This window comes from Trematomus bernacchii, unplaced genomic scaffold (assembly GCF_902827165.1).
Source record: "Trematomus bernacchii unplaced genomic scaffold, fTreBer1.1, whole genome shotgun sequence".
Lineage (NCBI taxonomy): Eukaryota > Metazoa > Chordata > Actinopteri > Perciformes > Nototheniidae > Trematomus > Trematomus bernacchii.
The window spans coordinates 3,522,502-3,548,223 of record NW_022987727.1 but is presented as its reverse complement, the minus strand read 5'-3'; the positions used below and the strand labels follow the sequence as shown (position 1 = coordinate 3,548,223).

The 25,722-nt window shown below is 39.4% G+C and overlaps 3 protein-coding genes across 4 annotated transcripts; 1 reads left to right on the top strand and 2 right to left on the bottom strand.

Moving 5' to 3' along the window:
- Positions 1–743: 743 nt before the first annotated feature.
- mapk14a (mitogen-activated protein kinase 14a) lies at positions 744–12,253 on the bottom strand. Of its 2 annotated transcripts, none has more exons than XM_034144818.1 (12): positions 11,862–12,253; positions 9,580–9,709; positions 9,318–9,376; positions 6,746–6,857; positions 6,514–6,543; positions 5,846–5,893; positions 5,633–5,747; positions 5,465–5,536; positions 4,651–4,730; positions 2,313–2,391; positions 2,038–2,211; positions 744–1,949 (listed from the first exon to the last, which is right to left on the bottom strand). In XM_034144818.1, the coding sequence occupies exons 1-12, from the start codon at positions 11,978–11,980 to the stop codon at positions 1,885–1,887; spliced, it is 1,083 nt and encodes a 360-aa protein (XP_034000709.1). In that variant the 5' UTR covers positions 11,981–12,253; the 3' UTR covers positions 744–1,884. The 2 variants fall into 2 exon arrangements, with proteins under 2 accessions (XP_034000709.1, XP_034000708.1); XM_034144817.1 differs by lacking the exon at positions 4,651–4,730 and adding an exon at positions 4,157–4,236.
- A 571-nt stretch (positions 12,254–12,824) lies between these two features.
- elapor1 (endosome-lysosome associated apoptosis and autophagy regulator 1) lies at positions 12,825–23,589 on the bottom strand. Its single transcript, XM_034145223.1, has 22 exons — positions 23,453–23,589; positions 21,830–21,950; positions 21,479–21,659; positions 20,422–20,569; positions 20,252–20,332; positions 20,053–20,155; positions 19,797–19,946; positions 19,473–19,561; positions 19,068–19,245; positions 18,646–18,774; positions 17,731–17,821; positions 17,532–17,637; positions 17,308–17,445; positions 16,528–16,791; positions 15,980–16,156; positions 15,752–15,902; positions 15,437–15,530; positions 14,901–15,002; positions 14,553–14,679; positions 13,819–13,997; positions 13,538–13,703; positions 12,825–13,456 (listed from the first exon to the last, which is right to left on the bottom strand). Exons 1-22 carry the CDS (start codon positions 23,540–23,542, stop codon positions 13,373–13,375), a joined length of 2,949 nt encoding a protein of 982 aa, XP_034001114.1. The 5' UTR covers positions 23,543–23,589; the 3' UTR covers positions 12,825–13,372.
- A 721-nt stretch (positions 23,590–24,310) lies between these two features.
- cunh1orf194 (chromosome unknown C1orf194 homolog) lies at positions 24,311–25,685 on the top strand. Its single transcript, XM_034145330.1, has 5 exons — positions 24,311–24,441; positions 24,840–24,956; positions 25,063–25,178; positions 25,305–25,409; positions 25,548–25,685. The coding sequence occupies exons 1-4, from the start codon at positions 24,376–24,378 to the stop codon at positions 25,405–25,407; spliced, it is 402 nt and encodes a 133-aa protein (XP_034001221.1). The 5' UTR covers positions 24,311–24,375; the 3' UTR covers positions 25,408–25,409; positions 25,548–25,685.
- Positions 25,686–25,722: the final 37 nt, after the last annotated feature.

Genomic DNA, 25,722 nt, shown 5'->3' with positions numbered 1-25,722 from the left:
AAATAATGTTATAAGTCTTTATGAATATATGCACTGTGTGAAGAGTTATATCATTAAAAATAGTATGGAATAAAACGTTTCAAATTCTGATGACATATTGAATGTAATATTTCTCAGGCACAAATTCATAACATTTAGCAAGGATACCTTAAGATTGGTAAATAAAAGAATGTGACTAAGCTATGAACTCAGTCACAATAGTATGGTAATAATATTATCCTGTTCTATTTTTTAATTATCATAACAAAACTTGGCCTTTCGGCACTGTTATCTCTTGAGTTTATGGCCCGCGTGTTGGAACAATACTTTACCTCTGTTTGAGGTTATTATGGTCTATAAACCAGGGCGGAGGACCATTTTAGCATTATGTTTTCAGCATCCTGTGTTATGAAATTGTGGATTGAGCATGACACTTTGAGAAACACATTAATATAGATTTCCTTTTGAACAAAGTGCTTCTTAGATATTTGTGATTTTACAGCCAATCTAAGGTTTTTCATTATTATTTGTAGTTTTTCTGTTTAAGAATGTTTTTGTGCTTTAAAGTCAAAATATGCATGAAGTAAATGTGGTGCACGTCATACATTATCAATATGCAAGTCTCTTAGTAAAAACCCACAAAATAATTTAAATCATTAATTAAGTGAAATCACAGAAAATTGGCACTAGAATAGTAAAATAAATAGTAAATAAAAGGTTGTTTGGACAACAGAAAACCAACAAAAAACTGAAAAAAACTGAAGGTCTCTTAAAAATAAGTCTTTATTTTGTTAAACAAAGGACTGACGATAGTAGTTACTCTGCTGGACTGAAAATAGTTTAAGGGATCTTTCGATTGTTGTTTTATAAATATCACCTCCACAAAGTATAAATACGTCTGAAATCCCTCTCATACACATTAATGCAGAATTTCTATTATAGGTTTTAGCATGACACTTACATTTCCTGTAAACCAACAAAACACTCTCGCAAACGCACACAAATTCTTTAACTGATGTACATACTAGTGATTGCTTTATAACATAAGCACAATAAGTCTGATTCTTTAAAAATAACGCACAGATATTTACATCATATTGAGTAGAGCCTTGAATATTGTTTTCCTACTTAGGTGCTTTGTTGAAAAGTACGGTCTTTAAACAGCAGAGGCTCAGTTTTTTCTGTATCGCCAAAATATCTGTAAGAGTCTCACGGAGCATCTAAACTATCAAAATAAACATTAAAATGTGTGAAATTCAGTTGGTGAGCACTGAAGGTCAGTGACTACACAAACAGGCACATTCTCAAATTCCTAAAAACAAATCTACTTCTGTCACAGATATGAAACCCTTACGAGTTGTATTTTAAATATATGAACAATTACCATAACTGAATAAGTTTACAAATACATGTGACCCAGTGCTATATGTGACAGCTTGGCATGGCAAGTGGTAGAATAGCATATCCCTTTTACAATTGATGGACAAAGGAGCTTTTTCATAAGTTACTCAATAGAACATTTTAAAAACACAAAACAGCACAGCTATAGGTCCAGGTGTTTCAGCATCTCAGTGTCACAGTGACAAGTCATCAAAGTCTAAATTAAAAAATATCTGAAGAATATAAAATGATTTTCAGCTATTGGCAAGAAGTGACATTGCCCAGCAACAGACCATCAACATTAGTGGTTTATAAATAAGATTAATGATAAGCTCTTCCTTTCCCTGCGCTGATTATAATCTCCTTACAGGAGCTAATTGTGGACAATGTTTTCTTGGCTAAAACAGACCGACAAAGGCTGGCAGGCACTCTGATACAAGTGTGTCTGAGGGTTGGTTTATCACTTATGCTCATGTTCAAGGTGGTTACGAGTTGTCGCAGGCTGGACCCGATGTGGGTAGCTCTTTACTGCATGTCGTCCTCATCATAGAGTGGTGGCTCAAATTCACACAGCGCCTCATACGTTAATCCTGTAAGGAATGAGAAAATTGTTCAAATCAAAATCAGGGTTCTTTTTATTAACAGTATTAATGCTTTCCATGTGAAATAAGGACATACGTTTCCATTCTACAATCACCAGCTCGCGGGTCTCAAAGCTCTGGTCGTACGGCTTGGCCTCGGGCTCATCGTCCGGGTCGTGGTACTGAGCAAAGTACGGGTGAGCCAGAGCTCCGGCTGCTGTTATCCGCTTGTCTGTGTCCAGGACCAGCATTTTCTCCAGAAGGTCCACAGCTTTAAAATCATGTAAAACAACGTTAGAATTACAAAATATATATTCATTGCAAGTAGCAGGGCTGGCACCACAACACAATGCTGCAGTTATATTGCATTACCTTGTGGATTGGCACCAATGAACACATCAGCAAAGTTCCTCTTGGGCATTTGAGGCAAAGAGCTGATGTAGTTCCTGGCCTGTAAAAAAAACATGTGCAGTAAATCAAACGTCAGCTCCCACTAGCAGAAACATGTCTCCTACATTCAGGGGGGGTTGTTTCGCAATGCTCCTATATTTTGATGCTACTGATTCCGTTCAATGTAGCCACCGGCATCTAATTATTACGGCAAACTTCCCACATTCCCATCAATAGACGAGAGAACATAAGCCTGAATGTTTATATATATTTAAGGCCCATAATTTTTGGATATAGAAAAAAATGATTTTCACCCCTATTTTGTGTTTGACAACGCTCATCATTGCAATTTACAGTAAACACGGTCCTCTCTTGGATAGGAAAGGGTTGTTTGCCCAAGGCAGAAATGACGTGAAACAACCTTTTGTACAGGGTTATTGACTACCAGAAGAGGGACAAAGGCAGTTAAAAACAGCTCGAGGCAAATATATGATTGACAGCCCAGGAATGTTGCCAGGGAGATGTAGAGGAAAACACATCGCAGTGTGGTGGATCTGGGTTTCCCTTTTCTAACAGTTAAACAAAGTTTGTGTGTATATCCAATTTTAATATATCCCATTACATTTTTTAGTACATTCTTCAATAACAAAACTTTATATATTCCACAAAAATGTAAAACGGAAAATGATGAGCTCCAAATATCGTGTAAAGGAAGGACTCTGCTGTCTTGGTCTACTGTGTGAGACTCGACATCAGTAACAAAGCGACAAATCATTTTATGTGACTAGTCATCATTTGTTTCCTGATAATACACCCATTAGTAAGGCTAACCCTAAGCTCTGTGCTTCAGCCGCTGCTCTCTTCTATCCCTTATACTGCATTTTCTTTAATTTAATTTTTGAACACAGTCCAAACAGGGCTTTTATAAACTTTTTGTAGTTTTATTACAGGAGTTTTTAGATAGGTTTTTAAACAAAAATATTTACCCGAGAGCCCGTTCCCCAAAACCCTAACCCTAGGGGGATTAATAAAGGTTAATCTTCTTCTTCTTAACAAAAAAGATTAAGTTGCAGACTGGCAGTTATTCCATCTTTAGAATGAAAAAAAAAAGCACATCAATTGCACAAAAACATGTTGAGAGAAGCAAGATCTTTAGGAAATTTGCAACAAAAAAAGAAAGAAACCACAGAACAAAGCGTCTTTCATAGGAAGTGCAGTTAGTCACTACTGTATATAAAAGTAGCTATAACACTGTGCATGTTTTAATCAGGACATTTAAATCAGGATATTTGAACAGTAACTGAGCAAAATGACAAGCATACAAATGCCTTTACCACTTCTGGCAATCACTGTTCGGTCTCATGCAACAAGCGTGTCAGACAGCCAACACACAATCACTGAGAATTCATCCTAAATCCTCGACAGGCCGTGCTGCTCCGCAAACCCCACTTGACCAAAATAGTCTAAATCAACCACGTGATGATGTGGTCATGTGGTTTGTGCCTTCTCATTAAAGAAGAAACAAAAAGGTATATTTTATTTGATATTCATCTTTAAGGCTGGGTTACATGGAGAAATCGAAATATCAGCTTACTTTTGATCGAATACGTCAATATGGATATTTCAACAATATTGTTGGGTTGACCACAAGTGCTTTCACAAATACTTGCCATTATAAATTCTACACATTTCTTTGTGGAACAATATGGGGATAAATGAAGTATACTAAGCCAAGAGCTGCGTCACAAGAAAAACGGTTGAGTTCTGACCGTCTTCCCGCTCGTCTGTTGCAAGGTCTAAAGAAAGAAACTGTGGATCCTGCTCACCTCATGGCTGGGCATCCTGCTTATTAGAGTTGCTGGGGGCGTTCCTGTTAGACGCATTATCTGCTGAAGCTGGTTTATATCTATGAAGCTTGTGTCAAGGGGAGTATAGCGACAGAGCGGAGTTGGTTAAGAAGCTGCTTTTCAATCTGACACTGTGGCGCTGAACTCTTGATGCACTGCAATGTTATATTGAAAAGCAAACTTCAAGCAATATGTGAGGAAAGGAAGTTAGGATTTAAAAGGAAAAACACAAGAAAATACTTTGCAATACAGTCAGAGAAAGCCAGAGCTGTCATTGTAATCATATCATGACACATTTCATTTAATTCAACCAGTTAAAGAGGCAGGAAGCAGGTCTCATTCCCACAAAGCTGAAGGTTGTAAAAACATGCTGTCAGTCAGGCAGCAGAAGCACCAAGTTATGCACAACAAAGTGGCAAGTTTGGAGCAGAAAACGGGTTAGAGAAAAACCTTGCATATCTTTGTGAACTCACAGAATCTGAAGATATTTTCATCAAGAGCTCGGGCCCTGGTGTTCCGACGAGCAGCATGATTAGCTTCAACTGATCAATGTCTACCGGCACGGTAAAGGAAGACCAGATGCTGGACAAGAGAGAACTTATAATCTGCCTTGTTAGTCTTCACCCTCCACTAAAAAAACATCTGTGATATTAGATTTTTATATTCACACATAAGATGCAAAAATAGATAAAAGCCTACATGTAAGTGTGCACAAAGTGAAGAGAAGGTATTTGAAAAGTAACCTGCAGACAGCTTACAACAAGACAAAAGTGGAGGCAGCTAAAAGCTCTGTTGAACAAGCTCAGCCGTTAGTCTGAAAACACTGGCAGGGGGGGGGGGGGGGGGATAAATAAGATAAATAAAATGTGGAGCTTATTCAAAGACTGGCAGTTGTGCAGGGAGTAAGTGAACCAAAGCCAACATTGCATACTGACGGTGTAGGAAGAGTTGAAGCACGCCAGTGGAAACATTACAGCAAAGGGTATGAGCCAAGCCAGAGGGAAGTGTGCAAACAAGTACCATCGGTGTTACGTTATTGATATTAAAAACACCTCAGGCTGCTTTGTGTTGGAAGAGAATAGCAGGAAGAGCAGGTTTTTCACGAGAGGAGACAGAAAAGAAGCGTTGAAGATCAGTTTCTGCGACTGCGTTGACAAATATCATAAACAGTACTTCCACAAATAAGTCCATGTGCATTTAACCCGTTTGATTTGTTATGCAAATGGTGGATCAGGGTCTCTCAAACTATAGGAGTGAACGTTCAGTTCACTCAAATGAAAAGGATACGGTCAGTCCCAGGAAACAGAGTTTTTCCAGTGAGGAGTTCTGCCATTATACAGCCGACTGACCAGATATCCACTGGAACACAGAAAAGAAAGGCACATACATTCATATTCACTCAGCAATCAACTCCTCTATGATGATGTATAGATAAAGGAAACGCTCTGTCTCTACCTGTCATGTTGTAATGCATCCAGTTCAACATGATCTCGGGGGCGCGGTACCAGCGGGTGGCCACGTAGCCGGTCATCTCATCGTCAGTGTGCCGCGCCAAGCCAAAGTCCAAGATCTGAGAACAATTGAATTACAAAAAAAAAAGCAGAAATGTTTGTAAAATACTCACTATTGTGGAAAGCATGTTTTAAATGAGAGCAGTGGTTCACTGACCTTCAGCTCACAGTCTTCATTGACCGCCAGATTACTAGGTTTCAAATCCTGAAGAGAGGAAAAAACACATGAGGATTAGTAAGGGAAATCCTCTACTAAAGACATTCTCAGTTGACTAACACTATGATAAGATATTGTCGATTAATTGAAGAAGAATATAAAAGCACCACTTTAAATCTTGGGTTTATCAGACATGCTCATTGCAAATGCCCCTGTTGGGTGACTATTAAAGGGCTGCCTTGTGTTATACGTTTCTTGGAAATAAATGATTATGCATGTTGAAGTAATTTAAACTAACCAAGACCAAAATGACCAATAGTCAGAGTAATTGACTAAGAGAGGGCAGCCCTAGAATTAGTGTGATTTGAGTTTAGGTGATAAGGCACACTTTTGGATTGACATTGCAGTGCATCTGAAATCTTGATCTGTAGAAATTGTTCAGATTATAAAGTAATCCACCCCTTTGTTGTAAATGCAAAAATAGAAGCCGTACATAATTAACAGCATGTAAAAGTAAAGGTCCTGTTTATGACTTCCCTTCAGTTCAGTGTTTGCACAAGGCCCGGTGAAAGATGTTATAAAGCCTGACACACTTCTTTTTATCCGAATTGGAGCAAAGACACAGTGACATTTGCTGACAGACAAAAAAAATCTAACATGGCACTTACTCTGTGAATGATGTCTGCCGAGTGGATATACTGCAGAGAGATGGAGAACATGTTAATTAGCAGTATCAGCTTAAAAGGTGTATTAATATTACTACATAATGGGCAGAAGAATGCAGGAAACATTGATTCATCCAACATTTTGGGCAATATGCTCACTCTCCCTCTTGTCAAGAGGCGAGAAAGCAAATATACACATTACCCAAAATGCCAAGCTTTTTCTGTAAGAGCTCACCTTTAACCCTCTGAGGATCTGGTATATGAGGAACTGCACGTGGTCGTCTGTGAGCTTCTGACATTTCACTATGTTGTTGAGATCTGCCCCCATTAAGTGAGTCACAAAATACCTGCCAATCATAAAAGATCAAATAGACACACATATCAGGCATGTAAATGTTTTCCCACTTCCTGAAAAGCCAGATGGAATTAAATGAATGTATTTGCACTTTGAGTTTGTTAAGTCTGAAACTATTTCCCCATATGACTGTGTGAGTTTAAAACCGGTTTAACTGCTACTTCTTTTCTTTCTTTCCAGAGGCTCTGAAAGGCCAATCCCTTCACAAATGGAGCGTCATTTAACAACACACCCAATTTAATAGAACGGCATCAATGGATTATTCAAATCTAATCCCAGAGCTGTTTAAAATGCCCTAAGAGCCCTTGTGAAAGAAGGATGCTTCAGCCAAGATACACAGAGCCATGTGCTGTTTAGCAAATAACACTCTCTTCATGAATACTCTTCTATTCTCACACAGCAGCACACAGAGCGAGGTCTTTATATAGCACCCGCTTACGCTTGAACTTGAACAGACACCCTCAAAAGTTCACCGGCCTTGGAAAAAAAGGGGATAAAAATAGTGACCTCTGTTTTCCTCTCTCTTGTAGAAACAGGAGCTCGGAGGAGCCACAGCGTTGTGACTCAGTCTGTATTTTTAGAGCCGAGGGGAACCATACTTGCAGCACCTGCATTTCTGGGATTTTTCCTGGATATCATAATGCATTCAGAACATTTACAATGTTCCAGCAGATGTGCAGATAAAGAGAGCCATATTTTCTCCTGAAAGCCTGTGAGTCAGCATTTATTCTTCTATACACTGTAAGAGAAGCTCCACACCAGACAGCTGTCTCTCATTAACCCTGTTACACACAGTTGTATTGCATTCAGTCCTTCATAACATTATGCTATTCTGGGCACTCATGATGGACAGTAGGTCATAAAAAGGTTCAAAATAAGTGCATCAGAAACACCCTATTTCTTTATGTTATGCCTTCTGCTTTATGTCTAAGGCTGACTGACTAATATTGCAATTTTGACTTCCAACAGTTGTCATAGATAAATGTGCGTTACCCTATAACATAGGTCAGAGGTCTGGCAAGATAGTTAACAACATACCAACAGATTCCTCGCTTTAAACTTGTACTCTTCAAACCTGACTGACAATTTATCTGTAAGACTTTGCGCAGCTCCCTCTGGAGTCTCAAAGGTATTTATACAAGTGTTTTCATATAAGCAGAAGTACTACTACCCATGACCACCATACTCATGTACATCGTCCTTTTAGGTCAGGAAGAATTAAATAAAACATTAACCTTAAAAGTGGAAAGGGCAGAGGCAATATTCAACACGGCAAATGCCACAAATTAACTAGTATCGCAACTCTGCAGTGAAAGTAGTTTTGCAGTATTTTGTAGACACAAATAACTTAACGAGTGAATACAGTTGACTTGCATACCAAATAGTTACTGCGTATCCTACCCTGTATGACTAAACTCTATGCCCCTCAGTTCTGTTTAGCAGCCATTGCACATTCCCTCGGCTAAAAAAAAAAAAAAAAATCAGGGAGCACTGTCTGCAAGGCCTTGTTTCTGTTCCTCAGAGTTGACATTTTGTCTAGTTTCTGAACAGATATGAGGAGCTGTGAGCTTGAGTGCTAACAGCTAACGGCTGATGTTGTTTTTCTGGGGTTCTCATTGAAGATGACGTCACAGCTCCGCCTACACTGCGTTACTATAGATACTACCCCAGTTCCTAAACTGTAATGGAAATGCGCCATAAAGTGAGCCAGTCCTAACAAGGCCTAACGAGGCCTAGCCATACCGAGCGAGGCCGTGTAGTGGAAATGCGCCATTAGATAGGGTTTCCTCCCACACAAAATAACATGCATGTGAGCTGTAAGAAATGATCCTGCCAATGTTGTTGACCAAGGCCTCAGACATGAAGTGGAAACTCCTCAAAAATAGATGGATTGGGCCAAGTTGTGAGGAATAACTGTCCATACAGGAATGTGTAAAGAATGAAATCAAATATCGTCAGGGAAGAAACTTCAAGTATTCAGTTGACACATTCTTAGGTTGGGAGTTGACCTAAATCTGGAGTCACAACTTGATCTTAATACAAATCCCTCAGTGTGTCTAGAAGAGAAAGAGACATTCCACGCACGGCGGGGGAGAATGCCACTGTCCACTTCCCCAATCCGAAGACTCTTTACATAAACAAAACACTACCTGTTCGCCAGAAAAGCAGATATGATTCACAAAGCCACAGAGCAGGAAACGAAGTCAAGGAAGCTGGTGTTGAAATGACTCTAGTAGCAGCCAGTGAGTGAATAACTAACAGAGCGGACAGTCTAAGAAATGTTCCAGTGTGTTTAGTCAGCTGGCCTGGCTCCAGGTGTTTCCCAGCCACAGCCAGGATTGTCTGCTGCTGCGAAACTAAAGGCTGTTGTTCACTGTTTATAAATCATGTACAAGTGTTGCTGAGGTGAACTTAGGATGCATGTTATTGTAAACAAAAGCATTCAACTTACACATCAGTGAATTCTTTTAGACTAGTAGCAGGGCTGAAGACATCCAGGAGGCCAATCACCTGCAAAGAAATGAAAACATTTGACGAGTTAACAACACAAGGAACAAAGAGGAAGCAACTAAAACCATAATTACAAAAAAGCAGGCCACACAACAATCCAACATGTTGTGAGGCGTTGTGCAAGTGAACTCAAAACACTTTTTTTTGGTTATGAGTGTTCACCAGAATACAGAACAAAAGGGAAGAGAAACAAGTTGACTCACATTTTCATGTTTCATGTGCTTCAGTAACCGCAGCTCTCTGTATGTTCTCTTGGCATGGATGATGGACTGGAAGGGCCGAGAGAGCTTCTTCACAGCGATCTTAAAACCAGTCTTCATGTCATATGCAGAACTGTTAATAAAAAAGTAGAAAAATGTGAGCTTGAATCACAGCATTTATAATTATCTTGTCAGTAACACTACTTAAATTAGAGACTGCAAATAACACCAAAACAAAACAAAAAACAGTAAACAATACCATCCCAGTTTCTCAAAGTACAAGGTGATGATTATAAATAGCTTGTTTTGTCATTCCAACGCCCAAAGATATTAAGTTTAATGTGATATAAAACAGAGCAATAAGAGGAAGTGAAGGGCTGAAAACAAAATGTTCTTCCATTTTTGGATGAAAAATGACTCTAACAATAAGATCATCAAATGGTTTCCCTGGTTGACGTTTTACCTGTCAAACAAAAACATTGATTAGCAGACTAGTTGCTGCAGCACTAACCTACATTCAAAGGTTTTATGTCAGAATGTGCTGAGTTTTCTCTCAAAAACAAATTAGGTGCAGTAAGAGCTGCTGAAGGCTGTGGAAAAGGGCGACATCAGCAGAAAATGTCATCTCTCAGCAGATTGGGAGCAGCCGTGCCTGCAGTCCGTCCTGCACTCTAACGGCTGACTGTCTTTAAGCCAAACACTCCTCCTGCTCGAGTCAACTAACCAGCAGGGCCTGCAGCTGGGACTCAGAAACCAGAGAGAGATGCACCCACATCACATGGTGGTGAAGCTAAAATATCTTTACTCCTAATACAAATGTGGTTGCACATTTGGTTAGATCTTTAAACGTGCATCATGCATAATATGTTCCACAACAACTAAATTATAAATATGCATAATCCAAAAAACAAATATGCATTTCCAATAAAAAATACTTTTTGATTGACACAACAAATTATTATTATAACTACCGGTATAAAGCTGGGTATAAATAAACTGACCAGAAGTGTACGGTACATTTAGTCCTTCATGTAAACAATGACACTATAAGCCAGTGTACTGTTTTGGGGAAAAAACAATCACGTGTAATGCACTTGGGATGAGCAGACTGTAATCTGACCAGCAACAGATTATCTTATTGCCCAGCAACAGCACAGCCGTCCCTTCCATTTGCAAAACAAACATCTGCACACTAAACCAAGTGCACTGCAGACAACCCTGTGTCCTAGATGGTATCAGCACGACCTATTTAATCATTAGACCAATGCAAAGGGTCAATCTTAACCTCACACTAAAGCTACAATGCAGCATTAAGGAATTGCACCTCACCAGCAAGGTGGTCCGAATCAAGGAGTCAAAATCCCATCTCTATTGTAAATATAATGTAGTTTGTATTGCAAATGAGTGATTATTTTTTCAAAAATCATGTTAAATCTGCCTTAAAAAGTTATCAAAATGTTTTCATTAAGACTGGGAGGTATATTGAAAGGATATAGATAGTTTGATAAGACTACCTATCATTTAGAATGTGTAAGAGAAAGGAAAGTGTTAATGATCTGTTTAGATGTAGGCCTATAACAGGTAAATGCATACAACTGCACTAGTGGCAAGCGCTGCAACAACAACATTGATTTAATTATCGATCAACATGTCAATTCACTTAACAATTAATAAAATATCATTTAGTATGTCAAATGCATATTGATAAATGTCTGAATTATAGAAAACTGGAGAGCATCCATTTCCAACAAACCATGTATTTTCACTTGCTGAAGGACTACTAATAACCAAAATATTGTGTTGTGTTGAGCAAAAATCTATAGTATTTGAAACTGTTCAACATGGATAAAAACCTATAATGTAAATCAAATCCCTTTTTCCAAAACATCATTAGAGTAGCCTTTGGGAAAAGTATCATCATTAGATATAATTGCTCTGTGATTGTAACATGCCCACTGATCAGATAAAGACTCGCGTACTTTTTCCACAGTTTAACGTTGTTTATTTAATAAGCAGCTTCCTGCAGTGCATTTCGTGTGAACATGTGTGCAGTTACACAGGTTTAACACAAGTTTAACAAGTGGATAATGAGAGATAAATAACAGGTCAACAGGTTTTCTTGTTGGTAGCACATCGTGGCTCCACCTTGCTAGCCAACAATCAGGACAAGCTAACCTAACTTTAGCATCTGCAGCGCAGGCCTCGTCTAAATGAATGGAGGTTAAGTTAGGTGACCAGGCTACTCAAAAAACTACCTCAAACAAATATCGTATAAAGCGCTTTACCACACGGATCCGTATGCGCCAGAGCCCACCGGGGTCAGGGTTTGGTAGCGCTCCGGGACTTCCCATATCGTCTTGTTGACCTCCTCTCGGTAAAACTTGGGTCTCTCTTTCTGCGACATTCCTGCAGAACAACTGCGGACCACCGACTCGACTTTCTGCTGTGGGCACTCCGAGCCGTGCAGACAAACTTCCCCAAAGTTACGAGAAAAAAAGCTACAGCAAACGTTTCTCGTCGTTAGATAACTTGAAACAATCGAAGGCTACGAAGTTGCGAAATTGTGCAGAATCACCGTCTGCTCAATGTACGTTTTAAAATCTTCTTCACGCTGTTTGTTCCTCTGCTGCTTTCAGACAGCTCCCGAGATTTCAACCCGCTTGCAACACGTCACATAGTCTCGCGAGATGTTGAGCAAACAACTTGGGACAGCAGCGCTAGACAGAAACTGAAACCCGTTCTGCTCTCAGGTGCAACAATACCTCATATTTCATAATACGATCATCTGCATCATCTAATCTGCAAAGTAACTATTACATTGAGGTGTCGTATACATTTAAAAGGAGTACATAACTATGAAATGTTTAATATAAGTAAATAAGAAGCCTATAAAGTCAAAGAACACAAAAGTGCTTTAGTGCATTATACTCAAGTTATTTTTGTCTTATTTTTTCCACCATAATAATGTGATGTGGAGGATGGTTTTGAAAAAACAACTTTCATAGAAAATTGCTAAAAGTAAATAAATAAATATTGTTGATTGATATCATGCATTTCTGTTTGCCATTTTTTATTTAAATATTATGACAAGTAGATTCACAATATTTGATTAGATATGTGACACTGACATATATTACATGTGCATGTGTTACAATTCACTTCTTGTATTTCTAAACCAATAACCACAGAAAATACTTGTTATATATAGGGAGATTTTTTTCTTCATTCACATGAAAGACATTTGAAAATACAAAGTAATAACAGCAGTTTTTATTGTAGAAATAGCTTCACTTCACATTAAAGCAAGATTAAATCATAACCTTAGGTTTAGCAGAAAATGATATCAAAAGCGAATTTAATTTGTATATTGCCATAAAAACATTTAAAGACTCAACTGGATGGCTCGTCTTATAAAAAAAAATTATAAAATAGAAACAAAATAAATTCACACTCACAGTTATGTAAAATGTACACTCTTACACATCAACAACAGTTTTAACATCATCCACAGTTTGGTTCTTATATCATTTTAAAATAGAAAATTGGGCTTTGAAACTGAATATCCCCAATATGGAGACTTTGTACTGCAATATGAGATTTGGCAACCCAACATATGGCAAATAATACTAAATAAAAGTGTTGCTCTTTAAAACTCCTTCAGTAAGGCTATGTTGTTTGTAATAAATAAAACGGTTTCAAAAGCACATCATTATTTTTCTGTGACTTCGTCTGTTGAAGATTTTATCTTACGTTTAACACTTCCTTAACAATCTGAAGTATCTGTTCTTCCTCTGGATTAAGCCTCATCAGAGTCTTCATCGTCTCTTAGATAGCGTGAAGATGATTTAAGTGGCACGGAGTCAAATCCATCTGAAGTCCTCTGCAAAAACAAGTATAAAACACAAAGCATGAGAAGTTGCCTTTTAGTGTCTCAATATTTGTGAATGTAGAAGTTACTGACCTCTCGTGAGAAGGACCTAATTTTAGTGAAGAAGGATTTCTTGGTGAGGTCCATGAGGTCGTCTTCTGCATCATCTCCCTCCATTATTGCACAGCTGTCTGCAGTGGGCAGCTCACACTCGTTACCCCCGGAGCTCATCATCAGCTTTGAATACTTAAACTGCAACCTGCAGACGGAAAATGACAGGAAATAATATCTTGTCAACAGAAATCCATATTTACTCATTAACATATTAATGCTGTAACAAGCACTAAAGGACATGTGAATCTCAGAAGTCTCACTTGCGTGTCTTCTTCCAGAAATAGCAGCTGATAGAGATGAGCAGCACAGCGGCGATCGTTCCCGTGGAAACACCAAACTTGAGCCAGAAGTCCAGAGACACACAAGCACTGACTTTTTGAGCTGGCAGTGACTCTCCGCCGTAACACTGCAACGGTTGCTGCCACACATAGGTGGTTCTCTGAAACACACAGAGAGACAGTTAGATTTCCCTGGGTCACATCACAGGTGGATCCTCATTTTTCCAGTATTTTCCTACAATGAATAATAACATTTGTTGGGTGTTAGTTGCTGGATAAGTTATAGTTGGACAGCGCCAGGCTAGCTTTCCCCCCCCTGTTTCCAGTCGTTTTGCTCAAATAAGCTAACTGACTGCTACCTGTTGGTTCATATGTTGTGGTTGTTTATTTAACTTCAATCAGTAAATACTGCTAACAAATTCTACAAAAACATTATAGAATTGACATATAAAGACAGATATAAAAACAATAGGACAGGTTAGGTACAGTAAATCCAAAGTTGCTGGACATGGGGATTAAGGAGATTCAGAGTGTATTCATAAATATATATTTTTTAATTTGCATAGATTAAGCAATAATGGGATATGGAAAAATAGGTATTAGTTTATCGGATGGTCTTTTCTTTCAAGAAATCAGCAGTTGGTGATGGACATCTGATGGGTTGCTAGGGTTGAGGACGTAAATATATCAATATGTTTATACTTGTGCAGCTATACCTGTATTCCCTGGGTGCAAGCACTGACGATCTCTCTGTAGTGTTCCTTGGTGCAGAGTGGACATGCATGCTGGCTCTCCCACAGGAGGTTGAAAGAACAACCATCACACGTCCCCTCTGAACAGTTACTGTGAAGAAAAACACAGACAAAAAGGATTATTACAATGTTTTCGTGACAGAAAAGATCTCTAAGAGTCACCTTGTCCTTAGTTCTGAGTCTCAGAGCTCAGAATGAGACAGGTAAGTACCAAATAATGGCGGTTGTAAAACACTAAATGTGTCAAATCAAATGATGTCCAGACAACTGTTGGTGAGGTCAAAAGTTGAGTTTGGTCACAGTGAAAGATACCTCGGCAGCATGATGTGGTCTTCAGCCGTCACTGTGGGATTGCATCTCAGTCTGATGGTGGCTGACCTGCCTTCTTTACAAGCCTGAGTTGTCTCACTGGACCTGAAATCATCACAGACACGAAGCTGTGAACTTCCACCATGTGATAAATCACTTCTTTTTATTCTGTACAACATTTCATACTTTAGCAAGTGATGTACTCGCATCTGCACACTTATATATTTAACAATACAAACCCAAATGTATATATGTTCATTCAGCTGATCAACGTTTACCTTGTTGTGATTTTATTTTCACATTTATTATATTTGTATTATATTGTATTCTCACTCTGTTGCTGCTTTAACTCCTGAATGTTCCCACTGGGATAAATAAAGGTCCATCTTATCTTGTCTTATCTTATGAAACTTCCCATTAATAAAATAAAATTAAATAACTGAAATTGTTATTATTAGACCTATTAAAAATATGTATTTTTAAAGAACAACAATGTATGAATGCAAATTTAGAAAGAAATAAGTAGCGCTCTTATTTACTTGTAATAGAAGATGACGTCATGTAGACCGGACGCAGAGGGAAACAGCCATTTTGAAGATGAAATTCTGCTCACTGTGGTCTTGGTGGTCACACCTTCAGAATAACATAACATTAGAACAAAACACATTTACCAAAATAGTTTGTAGTGTATTATTCAGTTACAAAATATCAAACATCCCAGCGGACCAAACACTATAGCAGAAAAGGCATGGTGTGTTTCCCTTTAATATCAGGATGTTTTACAGACTTTTCGCATAAAATAATCTTAAAAACACATCCTCTGATTTACAGAAAACTCAAGCTTGAGTTCATACCGATGAGTGAGTCACCAATGATGAAAGGCTGGGTGGACACCACGCTCTGACTCCTGATTTCCGAGGGAACCACAGTGGATTGACAGATGTAACCTTTGACCTCTCTCCCGCTCTCTGTCACATTGTCCACACAGGTAGCCGGCACTCTGCCCTGTGAGAGAGACACATCAGGTTTAAATGCAAGGTCAAACTACATTTTTACAAGTCGTCAGGATCAAAGCCTCTCACCTCTTTTCCACACAGAGCCAAATTGAAGCTGTGGAAATATCGGAGGCCTTTGCTGGTGAAGCGGGGGCTGCTGTGGAAGGCAGTGACGTTGGACAGCGGAGAGAAGTCATAGTGCAGCAGAACGCCCCCTCCTGTCTTCACGTCCAGTGTGCAGTCACTGAGACAAGCTGTGTGGGCCTGAAGGACAGAGAGTATTGTGTTTACTGTGGGTGGAATAATCTGACGGAGGGAAACCCAACTGGAAAAAGCAGATATCCACTGGAATATAGAGGCATGTAAACACCTTTTAAAACCTGCTATTACAGAAGATAGTTGTTTTTAGAACTGTGCTATTTCATTTTATTTTGGGGTTTGTTTGTATGCTGGGTATAATTTGTAAATGTTTGAAGAAAGTAAACTCATCTCAGGTTGTTAAAGCCCCCAAAATCCCAGAAAATATCCCCAAGGACATGACCTCTGTGTCCAAAACAGCCCTTCCTACATTTATGCAGTTATAGATTTAGTTTCTCTTTAGAGTGTTCTAGTGCTAATACATTTGTTACCATTACCTTGTTTCTCTGTGTGTTTGGGCCACACTGAATGCAAGCGGCCTCTCCAACAGGGTGATCGGTCCTGATGAAGGTGTTCGGCGGGCAGCTCTTACACACTCCTGTCCCGCTCACCATGTAGTGTCCGGGTGGGCAGGGGACACAGGCGGAGCCGGCGTCAGCGGTGCTCAGCGCACAGCGGCGGCACTGAGAGGCCACACCCCCGATCACATTGGTGATGTGGATGGAGAAGATCTTCGCAGAATCAGAGCTGTATTTCCTCTCCTGAGTGAAGAGAAACACAATGTGGTGTTCTGTCAAGCTTACATCTCCATCCCTGCTTTCTACTTCTACATGTTCTCATGTTGCTCATGTTGCAAAGGTCCTTCTGAATTGTTTAGACACACAGCTTGCAACTGCCATCTAGAGTTCAGTGCAACAACTGGGGGCAAAGTCACTGTCAGTATAAAAACACTCCTAAAATCAGCAAAAGCTAACATGATGCTTCGTTTTATCAGCATTACAGATGATTGTGTTTACAGCAGTGATCTGTAAATACATTCACCAGTTTATCTTTACATTTGAAACACTAAGCCAACTTTAAAAACAGAAACCACAAAGTGTTTTACCACGAGATAAACAACAAAAGCAGCGAGAGACACAAGAGTAAAGGACGGTCAAAACAGTCTAGTGACAGCGATGACCTTTTTCTAGCCATTTCTTTACAACATATTTCCATGGCTGAGGGAGTCAAGCTGTGGGAAGGTAATATATCCAGATTGAAATGTGTGACTGTCTCACCTCGTTGAGTTCCTCTGTTCGTTGAAATGTCCAGGTGAAACTGGTGGTGCTGTTGTTCTGGATCAGGTAGGAGTACGACTGTTTGCCGTTACTGCCTTTCCACTGCTCCACTACTTCATTATTCCACCTGGAGTATCCCTGCAGGCAAATACAATCACTTTATATGTATATATATATTCATACTGATGGCACACTTCTTTAAATGTTGGAACATTTCCCCTCACCACCAGGAAGTAGAATTTGCAGTCCGCTGTACACCTGGTCTCAAAGACGAATGTGATGCGAGAAAGTTCACTCCTTTCACTGTCTTTGGTCATGGACGGAGGCAGCCTGTGGAAACAAAAAGTGTTAAGTTCATTTAAGATTTCCAACAGTTATACTATACAGATGTTTAATTCTTTTTAAAAACATGCGTGACTCAACCTGTATCCAGGGACATTCAGCATGAGCGTCAGGTAGTCTGAGTCCTGATCCCCGGGGGTGGTGTAGACGTACTCACCAGCCACCTCCCATGCTGTCAGAAAAGTAATAATGTTTTTTAAAGTAAAAAGCTCAGATTTCATCCTTGTAGCAATGAAGACACATACAATTATACAGGTGGACATGCGGCATCTTTGAAAAAACTCCTTGGACATTTAATTAATCTATATCAAATAGGCTTTATTGATGAAAATAGTAAATTCAAGTTATTAATATATATTTAAAAAAAATTAATATATATTTAAATGGGACTTTACTTCAGCTATGCAAGAGAAACAAAAACAATGCATATGTTAACCTACTGAAAATTATAGAAAGAGATGTGAAGTAGGCATAATACAAGAAATGTTACATTACCACATAACATTAAAAAGGAAAATGGTTCTAGTAAGTCCATTTGCAATTGCATATCTGTATGTCTATGTCCTACAGGTGTCTCTTTTGTTGTGGATTAAACTGTAAATGAGAATGAAAGCATAAATTAGTACCAAATTAAATTCCTCGTACTTGTCAACCTACCTGGTAATAAACCTGTTTCTGATTCTGATATAAATAATGCAGGCTCTGAATGTGCCAGTTCATTTTTTGACCTTCGAAATATCAGCGTGATATTGAAACCGTACGAGCTTTCCAAGTTTATTTTACTCCTTATCTCTCATTGTCCTTATCTTAAATGGATAAGGACAAGGAGAGATACAAAGATTGGGCTTCTTGTCCTTTAACCTCTGGCTGTTTTAGTCGTATGGTTTCTCTCATGTTCTGTTCCTTAAGCTTTTTTCTGACTGATGATTAACATTCAAGTGCTGTGATGTTTGCCCTCTCCCTCTACACTGTGTCGCTTAACATTAAGTTTCTCACCCGTGTTTTTTTCAGAGCCGCTGAACTCTCGATTGAAGATGGAGCTTTTCATGTGGCTCGGCATCGTGTTCCACCATTTGTACTCGAGACCCTCCACTGGCTCCGTGCCAACAGGGCATTCAGTGCATGCTGTGAGGAAATACTGTGTGATTATGTCAGTGTACAAAAACAGGAAACTGAAACAGGAAACACCACAACTTTGTTGACAGTTTTATATTCTTTTTTAGATCACTCTGCAAGACATATTTTCAATCATGGTGCTATTAGAAGTGATAGTTGTGGTACTGTGGGACTCTATTTAGCATAACATTTGCTATTAAAATCACATTTACTGATAATTAGAAGTACATTAGTCAAATGAACATGATCTTGAGTCTGACATGCATGTAGGATAGAGAATAAGGAGTGTACTGATTCTGCACCTGCGCCGTTTGAGTAGAAACCCTTGTCGCAGGGTTCACAGGTAGAGGAGTTGGTGACAAAGAAACCCGGGTTACATGGAGGACAGGTTTGCTTCTCCCCTGATGCGGGCAGATCAACCGCTCCATCAAAAGTTTCATTGCAGATCTTTGGCTCGATCCACTTGTACATGAGCTGAGTCTGAAACACCCAGCAGGCCAAACCATAATACATGAGAGGAGCCAGCAGATGCTTTGTGGCCCACAGACAATTCATATGTAAAGAAACCTGATCGTAACACCAGATGGCTGCTGGGTTTTTTTTCAAGGCGAAATCTCCATGTGTGTGTTCACCTCTAATAAACCTGCAAGTGTTGTAATATTTCTACATATTATTTCTACCTTTCAATATTATTTCAATATTTCTACCTTTCCTTCAGAGTCACAGGGAGTGTGGGTGTAGAAGTAGTCACTGTTTGTACACGCAGGTCTCGGTTTGCAGCTCCCTGAACCAGGCTCTAGAAAAACAAGACACCAAGCCGGGCGTGGACGAGGGAAAACACAGCTCACATCAAGATACAGAGATAAGGAAAACCTCACACACTTTAGCAGTAAATGCAGTATTTGCATATAGACTGCCTTGCATATGTGTGACAATAGGGAAGGGTGTTAAGTTCTACGAATAAAGAGTATGTCGTTCCATGGAATGGCTGGCGTACGTTTGCAGAGCTCTCGAAAGACAAACAGTCATACCTGCATATTTGTCTTGTTCACACTGGTGGCAAACGGTGGCACCCTTGTTGGAGAAGCTTCCAGCAGGGCAGGCGGCGCAGCGGGCAGATCCTGCTTTGGCACTGTGGGTGCCGGGTTTACAATGGAAACACTCTGATGTGTAGGCCACCCCTGCAGAAAGCCATCAATGGACTTTGAATCATTAACAGGAAGAAGGTTCAGGAGTGAACAAATGTTTAAAGCTGTATCACGAGACCCTCTACAGGCGATTATCTACCTGAGATGGCGATGTTTCTTAACTGCACGGGTTTGACAGCACCCTGCAGAGCATACGCAGTGCTTCTCCAATACAGCACGTTGTTGCCGCTGTTAAGCTCAACCTGCATAGAGTGATGTGAAAGTAAGATTGGAACACAAAAAAACAACCATTTGAATCTAAGTGATTCAGTTTAATTAAGATCTACACTCAGACAAACCGTGTATTTGCTAAAGTCGCTGTCAGAGATCTTCATCCAGCGACTCTCAGAGGCCGTAGACTGACACTGGTCATTCTGGATCTACAGGAGGGGGAGAAAACAATGAAACAAATATCTACCCCAATAATTCCCATCTTTGTAAACATCACCACTCATCTTAAAATACTTACAAAGAACTCAAAGTAAATGCTGTTGTCAGGGTAGAAATATTCAAAGGTCACAGTTCCAGGTTTCTTCAGGCTCACAGCATAGGACAGTGTTGCAGTGCACTCATCTGTGTTCGAGGCGACATAATCACCCTTCGTTATCCAGGTCGAGCTGCAGAGACAGTCTGTTAGTGTCAAGGAGCTCAACAAACAGTAAGAGCTATGATGGATCAAAAAACATGCTTTTCAAATAACCAGTGATGGAATATTACTAAGTACCACCACACCCCTTCCCGCTGCCTCCGCTCATCAGAAGCCAACCTCCTATCCATCCCCACCGGCATCAAGCACCGGACCTGGGGGGACAGAGCCTTCTCCGTCGCTGCCCCCTCCCTCTGGGACTCACTCCCACAACCCATCAGAGACTGCCCTGAACTCACCACCTTCAAAAAACTCACCTCTTCAATCTGGCTTTTAATCTGTGATTGTTTTTGTATTATTTGACTTTAACTTTAACTATATATATTTATTTGTTGTTCTTTTCTTTTCACTATATCTGTAAAGCGTCTTTGAGCACCTGTAAAAGCGCTAACAAAATAAATCTATTATTATTATTATTATTATTATATTACTCAAGTACTGTATACAAAAACTATTTGAGGCACTTGAAGTTGACTTTAGACTGAACGTTTTTTCATTTCCTGCTACTTTTAGTCCACTACATCTATTTGATAAATGTAGATACATGGTACTTTTCAGAATAAAAATACAAAATATATTGTACTTTAAGTTAAGAGTCAAATTACGCACAGGAGGAAATCACAAGCTTAACAGCAGTATTAAAGCGCTACTGCCACATTAAAGCAATCAACTTAATAATGCATCAAAAACAGCCTACAGTTAAACAGCCTAAGCCTATTTATTTTTCTACTACTTACTTAAGCAATATTTTAAATGCATGAAAGTCGTAACTTGTAACAGAGTATTTTTTACAGTCTGGTATTACTCCTTACTAATAGTGCGATATCTGAATACTTCTTCCACATCTGAAAATTAGAATACAATTGAGGCATTGACTAACTTGGAACAGTCTGTTTTGGCATCCCCGCTGTTTGTGGTCACCCCGTGGGTTACAAATCCAGACGGCAGGCTGTCCCACTCATCAAAGGCCACACCGGTGCCCAGAGAAAAGGTGCCTGGAGCGCACTTCTTACACTGCTGTGACTGCATGTCAAGGAACTCCCCCTCACTACAGGAGAAGGCTGTCAGAGGAGGGGCAGAGAGCACGCTCTAAGTGTTTCATAAAGATGTCAACAGCATGTCAAGGAACAGATACAAGATAAAGTGTGGCAACAATTTAATATTCATACATTGTTATTGTGATACAGATTGAGGGTGTGCATTAAAAAAGGTATAAGAGTGGGACACTCACTGCACTGAGTGCCTTTAACTGGATCTGGGAGGCCTGTGCAAATGTCGGCTTTGTTGGGAACCGCCACTCTCCATCGAGCCTGGAGCGCGTCACACTCTGTGTACTCAAAGTGATAATCTGACTGCAGGGACAGAACACATGTTAGTTTCATATGGCTAGATACATTTGATCTGTAATATTTCTTTTTTTTTAAAGGCAATCACAGTTTCTTAAAGTCCAAATTAGATGCTTTGACATCTCTTGTTTTTTTTCAGTCCACAACCCAAAGATATTCAGTTTATTATGATATAAAAGAAGGAGGACTAAATGTTCTGCTAATTTTGCATGAGAAATTACAATTATTAAAAATTGAAATAGTTATAGATGATTTATACTGTTGTAGTCATCAAATAATTTAAACCTCTGGAATTTATTTTTCAAAACCAGTCAAGCCTCTTTCCAAATATAAGCCACAGCTAATATTTGCCCAGGAGGCTGTCTCTCAACAGTTGTTTTACCGTCAGTTATCAAGGATGTACTGCAACCTTAAACCAGTAAAATGCCCTTCAAGGTTTATTTACTTATAACCAAGGGGGATAGAGGCTGATTGGCCCAATCCTTCTGTAAACATGTCATTTTCAATGTTGCCACAGGACTTTTGAGACAGGAGCTCAGGTGTGAAGCTACAGCTCTATTTGTCTTGCTTTGACGTCTTTTGGAGATTCTGACTGACAAACACTGTCCCACCCGAGATGATGAACAATGATAAATGGGATGTGGCATAGTGTTAAAGGTTATCTTGTTGATCTGACACCCTCCCAAACAGTTGGTTCATTTTGGCCAACAGCAGGCTGCATTTCGTTCAAGGAAAGTCAGGCTAATCTAAGCCCACACACAGCCTTGTGGGATTAATAGTTAACAGAAACAGAGCCGGAGCAGCAGCTCCTCTGTGTTTTAAATTAGAGCTGCTACATTAGCGTTGGTTAAGGTATCAGATGAACATGTGTTTGGGGGGGAACTGATGTAAAAATGCATCCAACCTGGGATGTGCTGCAGCCTAATCGCCTCCTTTAAACAAACATGAGGAAACCAAGGCAACGGGACATAATGGCAGCTGTGCCTCATGGTCAATGGACTGGCATGGAAACTAACTGACCTCCACTTCCAAATCATCACCTGTAAACCAATACACTCAAATGACGAGACTACACCTGCCTTTTGTGATAACTTTGCCCTTTTCTGATATCTTAACTCAACACACTTAGTGTTAATGTTTTAATTATGCTGATAAAAAAGTAACGTTTTGAGTATTATCAAACTGCACTGTTGATATGCAAATGTCAATTGTCCCTTTAGAATTTTTTTTACCTGGCCTCATTATCAGACATGCTTGGTTAACCGTTTTTTTTACGTTTTCACAAATGTTACATGTGGCATATGGTTCTGTTTTTTATTAACATTTGCACCTAGAAGTATACCATAGGCCTATATGGAACCTCAAATTGTCCAATCAAATTGTGATAATATGTACAATTAAGATTAATGAATAATATTAGCTTTGGATTCATGAATATGAATAGCATTTACACATTAGTAATCATTTTGTATAAATGGCTAACAATAAAACAATGTTAATCTCCTCACCTCTTTGCACATGGGCAAATCCGTAGTAGTACAATAAGCAAAAGGCAGCCATATTAAAAGGTAGCGCAGGTGGATCTGGCCTCGATGCATCGTCGCTTGTGTCGGTGCTGAAGTGATGGAGCAGCAGAGGGTTGACCTCCGCCCTCAGGTGCTGCCGCCCGGCGGCTGGGGGCGGGGCTTCCCTCTGAGCAGGGAACAAATACTGGCAGCTGATTGGCTCTGCGGGCTGTTGAAACACTGTGGGATGACTGGTACTTTACCTGCCTTCTGCTAGCATTACCTGGGTGTTCTGTAGAAGTCCTCTGTACTGTTGTAAAGTCGTTTTCTGTAAACTATTCAACTTTTTAAACAAAACTATTTAGCACGGTTACAATTTTTTTAGCGATGGTGGCTTTAAAAAAAAAAGAAGTATTTATTTCAAGGTAGCAAGTGGACATTTTTACAAAAATACATAATAGCCTACATGTGGGGAAATAGTTCACCCTTTCTACAAGAACACAATTCTCGACTAAAAACACTCGGTTTACAAATAACCACAACATTTAAAGTTTTTTTTTCAACATCTATTCTTCCTTCAGTATTGTCATGTAGCCTAATGCTTTACATGTATTTGCAGCACTTATATGGGCTGTGCGTGCTGCTTTCATTAACCTGACATTTTTTACAAAAATATCTATTGTCAATAGAAAAATATATATAAAAAATAAACATTGGATAAACATTTCTGGTTTAATATCGACTCATGACACGTGGGAAGCAATATGTGTCAACACTCGTTTTCTTTTGAAAATTTCAACCGGAAGTTTGTGGTTGCTAAGAAACCTGGTTGTAAACATTCCTGTAGGATTAGCTCAGACGAACAGAGACAAACAGATTTGGGGGAAGTATTGTGTTTTCGTCTTGAGAGTTTCTCGTTATTAAATATGTCAGGCCGGAATCCTTTCCCCCCCACACACGGCTTCACCACCAGCGGCTCCAGCTCACATCAGGTAGGTTATCCTAGAACTAGAAACTCATATTTTGTCTGGTGAGCTTTTCGTGTTTTCTTCAGAAAACTAGTCAGACACACACCTTTGTTATATTGCATAGTAAAACATGCGAATTACCTCATATTAACCCTGCTGTAATATTACATGGGACCTGGTCCAGTTGATAATCAAACCTTGGTAAATCAGATGATAGCATTTCAAACAGCAATTTAAATATAAAAAAACATTATTTTTCTATAGGCTACAGAGTATCTAAGTGTTCCCTAGTATAATCCATCCCAAATAGTTAATACACTGTCCATGACCTGAATATGAACCTAGAGAATAATCATCAAAAATATATGCAATTTATTTGGACATTTGAAGTTAATTTTTTTTGTTCTTTTCCCTCTGCACAGAGAAAAGCATATGATAGACCGACTCACATCGCCCAAACAGAGGAGCCCTGGAGTCGCCTCTATGATAGTGACACTTGTGCCAGCTACCGACAGAGCGTTATGCATTATGAGCCTAAGGTAACCTCCAGGATGATGCATGATTGTGACCCGCAATTATGAAACAACAAAATCATTAAAAAAAATCATTTGAATGCACAACTCAATTTTCATTTTTTTACCTCAGACTCCAAAGGACAGTCTTGACTTCCATCTAAGGTCAGTTTACGATCACCACAAGGACTTCTTCTGGGGAAAGAACCGGATGCTATACCAGAAAGAGACTGTTTCTGAGGACCAGAGGTGGGTGTTTGTGAATTTAAGTTTGTGGCAGTATAACTTCCCTCTGTTGGCAGTGGCATTTCAACTGTTGAAAAGGTGGACTTTCTAAATTAAGTGTTACCATTTATTTTAAATGTCAATTTACAGGAAGCAGGGAAACTCAAAGAAGGACATGCTGGAGAAGGACCAAGGGGACGAAATCAGAGTGTGGGTTGATCCACAAAGGCGCTCCATTTACAGCATTAAGTGAAGGTCAGCTGAACTTCACTTATATTGTCATACTAAGAGAATCTTAATCCAACCAAACCCACCGATTCTGGGAGGAATCTGGCTTTGTGTAAAGCGAGGTGTGTTCCAAATACCAACAGTGCCCTGTCTTTTCCTCCACAGGCTTATTCAAACAAGGGCTGCACCAGGGACAGTGATGGCAGCTTCTATTTGTACCTTTAAGCTTCCTGCACTATTATCTCCATCTGCTTCCAACATGAAAAAAAACGTAAATAAAGGTGGTTCTTTAAAGTGAAGTCGTTCTGTGTCTCTGTTGCAATACCCAACATTGAAAACT